General features: G+C 47.5%; 1 protein-coding gene across 1 annotated transcript in view; it reads right to left on the bottom strand.

The window, feature by feature from the left end:
* Positions 1-773: 773 nt before the first annotated feature.
* The window catches only part of BACH2 (BTB domain and CNC homolog 2), a 385,101-nt gene continuing 379,874 nt past the window's right edge, over positions 774-6,000 (bottom strand). The window contains exon 7 of the mRNA XM_040238795.1: positions 774-3,379. Within this exon, the coding sequence (XP_040094729.1) occupies positions 2,894-3,379 (486 nt within the window). The 3' untranslated portion in view covers positions 774-2,893. The remainder of the gene's footprint in view (positions 3,380-6,000) is intronic.

Raw genomic sequence — 6,000 nt, 5'->3', positions numbered from 1 at the left:
AGTAAGAGACACAGACATGTCACATCAACAACTGAAAAAAGCCAGTCGCTGTTTCTGGTGGACAGTGAACCAAATTCCAACAACTTGGTCAAATCTCCAAGAAATCGAAAGACAGTTTTCTCCAGCAGTGTTTTTAACTGGTTCCCATGTTAGGCGTGGCGAGGGTGTGGTTAGGGAAGAGGAAGACATTTGAGGCAGGGGCTGGCCAGAGGAAGCCATGGGCTGAGTTGCAGGGAGAGAAATACAGGAAACCCCCTCCCCAGCTGGAAGCCAGCAGCACAGGACAAAGGAAAGGGGGGTGTTCAGAACGGGGTCAAGACGACCAGATGCACATGAGTGGGTACCAGGGTCATTCACAGCTATGAGCCAGTTTGGACCTGGTTATGATATGAGCAGAAAACATTCCTATTTTAAAAGAAGAGGAGGTCACTTAAAAAAGGCAGCAAGAAAGTTAAAAAACCAAAAAAAAAAAAAAAACCCAAAAAAACCCTTTTAGCCAACTCTTCCACCAGAACACACACCTATGATGGATCACGGCATTCACATTGAGTTAAAGGAGACCTGTCCCCAGTTTCCCCAAAGGCAAACCTCACAGAGAAGCACAGAACTAGGCCAAGAAATTCCAACAGCCACAACAGAAACCGTAGCTTCGACTCAGAGCAGGAGAAAAATGTATCTTAGACGAGTGCAAACACACACACACACACACACACGAGAAAAAACAAAAACCCAGAGGCAGGTTCTAAAAGTGGAACTATTTTCAAAGAAAAGCCTTTTTTTTTTTTTTAAACCCTACCGCATGAACCAACAAATTTCTGGCATTCATACATACTTAAACATTTAGCACTAATATTTGTACAGAAAAAAGTTAATAATACTAAAACATGTTACTATGATTTCACTTTTCGCCTACATCATATACTAATTTCCCCTTTCACATGCAGCTTTAATATCGTCCAAACAATGGCACAAATGAAGAAACAAAATCAACCATCTAGTCCCCACGGCCCACCACCCCATCCCCACATTAAACTCTTCGGGACTCCTCCCCTCAGCCGAGCTGAAGGACCCACAGGAGAGCGGGTGCTGACCTCTCCCCCAGCACAGGCTTCAAGGGGTCTGCACCTCTTCCTGTAAACGCAGCCAGGGGCCCACACGCCCCCTGAGCCAAGGGAAGCCGCTCTCTGTGGGTTGCAAGCCAACTAGTTTTGCAGCAAAAGAAGAAAATCATCATTAGGAGAGAGTAGGGAGGTGCGTGGTGGGGGTAAGGGGCAGGTAGGGCTCCTGGACGCATCCTGTCCAAAGCCTCAGAATGAAATCTGCCTTCAGACCAAGAGAATTGGTGGGAAAACCTCAGAATGCAACTTAAAGCATTTGGAGAAAGAAGGGAGAAAGAAATGCTTTTGTCTGTGCCAGAACAGACTTCAGGCTACAACTGTCCTACTCTCTCCTACTCGGGCGGGGCCAGCAGCATTAAACCCCAGGACAGCCGCATAAAGGTGGGACCCCCAGGGTGATGACTCAAACCCCCTCAGGTGAGTCCCGGGGGAGGCAGGTCGGGGCTGGGTGGCCAAGCAGCCAAGTCCTTTGAAGGAGAAGTTCCTACTTGTCCTATACATCCAGAGCAGGCAGAGGCCTGGGGCAGTGTTGAAATGAATGGGACTTACTCCCTGGCTGAGAAACCAGTTCTAACTTGGTATCTGGGAGCCAAAGCCTGCCGATTTCCGGTATAACATCACGATTCCCGCTGTTTCGATGCACTTTCCAGTGAGATGTCCAAACTCTTTCCCCACTTAGAAATCTGAACATCAACTCTGAACTCTCTGCATTTTAACTTTGCTTAGGAAAAGGTGGGGAGGAGGTGAGATATAAAAATATTCAAGCAGATTATTGTCTACATCCTAGGATGAATTCATTATTTGGCAAGATTGTTTTTCCTACATAATTATCACCTGAGTGCTTTTTTTTTTTAATTAGCTGTTTTACTTTTTGAAGTAAGAGCAAAGAATATACAGTTTACTTGAGTTATACTGAAGTGACAACTTCATTTAAGAAAATAGGTTTGACCCAAAACTCAGTGCAAGTGGCAAAGTTGACCTTGACTGTACAGTATCCGCAAAAAAAAAAAAAAAAAAACAAACAAACCCACGATACTCAACTGGCGCCATCTGACAGTGCCCAAATCAAACCAAACCAACAGAAAATAAAAGGTCTGAAATAAAATGTCAAAGAAAGCTTCCAACACTGAATTCTGTCCATAAATAAGCACAACTTGAACTGTGAAGCAAGAAAAATGACCAGGTTAACAGTTACAAACCGGTTCTAGCATCAGAGACAAAAGAAGAGGAATGTTGGAACCTGTTTATAAACGAGAAACCAAGTTTCCAGTTTTAGGATGAGAAAATTGAGGCATGCAGGACTTTTGCATAAGGAGAGAGAGAATATATTTCATATATATTATATATATAATATGTACAGTCTAGCTATAAAACTTTGATGTGTATAGAAGCTGTCTTCCATGAAAAAAGTTGAACATTCAGAAGAAATTCCTGAGATAGGGTTTGTGACATGGGCCACTGAGAAAAGAAATCCGTGGTTGGGTCCTAGAGGTGTTATAGTCTATCCCTGTAAAGACTGAAATGAACCCACAGACAGACAGCGTTGCCACTGTCGTCTTTCCTTGCCTGAACAAGGGGTAGCACCATTGTGAAGGTAACTATGTGTCGCTCCTGCTTGAAGGGAGGAGAGAATACTAAGAAACAGTATTGCTGCTAAGACCGCTGTAGTGTGCACCAGATTCCTTCTCGGTTCTTCCAGACGACAGACGAACAGCACTGCAAGCTGACCCAAGGACAGCTGTGTGGGAGAGGGCTGAGAACTCGGGGACAGGCCGTCACTGGGCGTAATCTTTCCTGGGTTGTTCATCCGTTGTACACTTATCAGTCATTTCCTGGCAGAAGTCCACGGTCACCGTTTGGCTCCTGGGTTCCAGGGGAGGCCCTCTCTCAGAGAAGGTCCCTGGGTCAGTGCCTTCCAGCCTCCGAGCAGAAGTACAGTTCTCTGAGGCGTTGCTGGGGGCCCAGGGTGGGCCGGGGGCCGCTGCCCCCTGCTCCAAGCAGCAGGGTGCACTTTCCCCCACCGCGCACTGAGGGGCGGCAAGGTTCTGCTCCACACTCAGGGGCGCAGGGTTAATACTGGGGGCTGTGGGAAGACCCACGGGTCTGAGGACAGGGCAGTACCGATGCAGGGCCTGGATTTGCTCAGGGCTCTGGATGTCTCGGCAGACTTCCTGGGAGAGGCAAGAGAAGTTGTCCAGCAGTTCTCCCATGCATGCTTTCAGCTGATTCCTCTCTGACAACAGCTTCTCTTTCTCACACACCTGGTAAGACAGGAAAAAGAGGAGACCTGATCCAGCCTGAATGGGAGGAGCTGAGACCCTGTGCTCTGTGGGAGGTTCCTACTTCAGTTTTTTGCACCCTACATTAGAGCGTAACTCGAGAGTGACTGGGGCTTCCCCAGTGCCTCAATGGTAAAGAATCTGCCTGCAGTGCAGGAGCCACAGGAGACATAGGTTTGAACCCCATGTCAGAAAGATCCCCTGGAGGAGGGCATTGCAGCTCACTCTAGTATTCTTGCCTGGACAATTCCCATGGACAGAGGAGCCTGGTGGGCTACAATCCATGGAGTTGCAAAGAGTTGGACATGACTGAAGCAACTTGGCATGCATGCATTCATGAATGACTAGGTCAGAATCTAGAAACTTAAAAGCTCCCTATCCAGGGAGCCAGGACCCATATTTTCACCATGTCTCCCATCTGAGCAGCCCGAGATGTGCCAGTGTTCCTGACACCTTCCCTGTGGCAGCTCTTCATCCTTCTCTGAGGCTTAGCCAAAAAAGTGAAAGTGAAAGTGAAAGTTGCTCAGTCTTGTCTGACTCTTTGTGGCCCCATGGGCTATACAGTCCATGGAATTCTCCAGGCCAGAATATTGGAGTGGGTAGTTCCCTTCTCTAGGGGATCTACCCAACCCAGGGATTGAACCCAGGTCTCCCCAGTTGCAGGTAGATTCTTCATCAGATGAGCCACCAGGGAAGTCCTGGCCAAGCAACCAGCAAAGTCTCCACCCACCAGAAAACTGTAGACAGTCAAGGTTCCAGTTTCCTGGTATTTGGGGTTTGAAGAGAATCAACTGAAAAACTCTTCAGTTCCCAACTTTATAGTTGAAAATCTCCCCTAGATACATTAGGGTTTGATTTCTGAAGGTCAAAAATAATTTAGCTGACCAATTCCAACTATAAGACATTTTGTAAAAAGGCAAAACTACAGAGACACACCAAGAAGGCAATGGCACCCCACTCCAGTACTCTTGCCTGGAAAATCCCATGGAGGGAAGAGCCTGGTAGGCTGCAGTCCATGGGGTCGTGAAGAGTTGGACACGACTGAGTGACTTCACTTTCACTTTTCACTTTCAGGCATTGGAGAAGGAAATGGCAACCCACTCCAGTGCTCTTGCCCGGAGAATCCCAGGGACAGGGGAGCCTGGTGGGCTGCTGTCTATGGGGTCGCACAGAGTCAGACACGACTGAAGCAACTTAGCAGCAGCAGCAGCATAGAGACACAGAAAGATCACTGTCTGCCAGGGGTAGGGGCTGGGGAGGGAGGTAAGAGTAACTGAAACACAGAGGATTTTTAGGCATGGGGACATGTCACTGTCACAGAAAATACGTATCATTATACATTTGTCCAAACCCACAGAACACACAGCACAAGAGTGAGCCCTAAGGTAAATTACGGACTTTGAGTGACTGCAATTGATCAATACAGACTCACCCACTGGAACAAACACATCACTCTGAGAAGACTATGAGTGAGCAGAGGGAAGGAGCAGGTGGGAACTCTTATTTTCCCTTCAATTTTTCTGTGAACCTAAAACTTCTCTAAAAAACAAGTATATTAAAAAAAAAAAACATAAAAATTGCAAAAAAAAAATTCAGCCACTGCAGTTTCTTATGGTTCACCCTATATCAGCACGCTCTTAGCCTTTGCAGCAGACGGACTAAACGCAACGGGTCCTCTTACGATGGCTGAGGACTGTGTAGTTAGTCTCAAGTACCCAGTCTCTCTGGACATGGAAAGTGCCCACAGCGGTGCTAAGACAAGCTTAGTGTACTAGCCCAGGGTTCTGAGATGTTCTCCTCAGAGAAAATGCCACATAGACTCTAGTGTTACTAAAATTCATCACCCTATCAGAGAGATGAATGTGGTCATAACTATCTGTGTATGGACAGAACATAAGGAATCTCCCTGAGACGCACTGCTGTGAAATGGATGGAGAATCAGGACATTTGAAGGGGTGTGAAGTGAGCCCTGACCCTTTGCAAGGGTATGCTGAGGGCTGAGGAGTGGATGAGAGAGGATGGGAAAGAGAGAGGGAAGAGAGAAGAGAGAGAGCCAGAGATCGATCAAGAGAGAGCGAGAGGAGAGTGAGGCAAACCTATGACCACGGGGTCTCCTTTACGGGAGCTGTACGTGCTGAAACATGAATGCAGTCTGGCAGGCAGTGTGGGCATGTGTGTCGGAGATAGAGATTTACACGGGGAAAGGGCACGGGCTAAAATATTTATACATTTATCAAGAAAACATGTTTTAAAGATGAAAAATAAACAGATGTACAAGTGCAACTCGAGAGAGAAATACATTTTGTGAGTTTGCAAAAGCAGAGTGAGAGCCATGAGGGAGACCAGTGGGAGTGAGTGGGCGGGACCAGCCTGTGGACACCGCCCCCCCGGGGGGCTGGTGGAAGTGGAGGTACAGAATAAAACACATCCGGAGGGCTCCCAAGGAAAGGACATCTTACACCAGTAGCTGTGCAACTTGGACCTCCTTCCCCGGACCTGCAACTCAGCAAACTGAGAGGCAACACCATCCCCGGAAAGGATCTCGGTCTCAATTCTGCCACATCTTCTTGGCCAAGTCACCTACCCCTCCATGCCCACCGACC

Source organism: Oryx dammah, unplaced genomic scaffold (assembly GCF_014754425.2).
Source record: "Oryx dammah isolate SB20612 unplaced genomic scaffold, SCBI_Odam_1.1 HiC_scaffold_4, whole genome shotgun sequence".
Lineage (NCBI taxonomy): Eukaryota > Metazoa > Chordata > Mammalia > Artiodactyla > Bovidae > Oryx > Oryx dammah.
The sequence above is the reverse complement of the archived record's forward strand: the minus strand, read 5'-3'. Positions and strand labels throughout refer to the sequence as shown.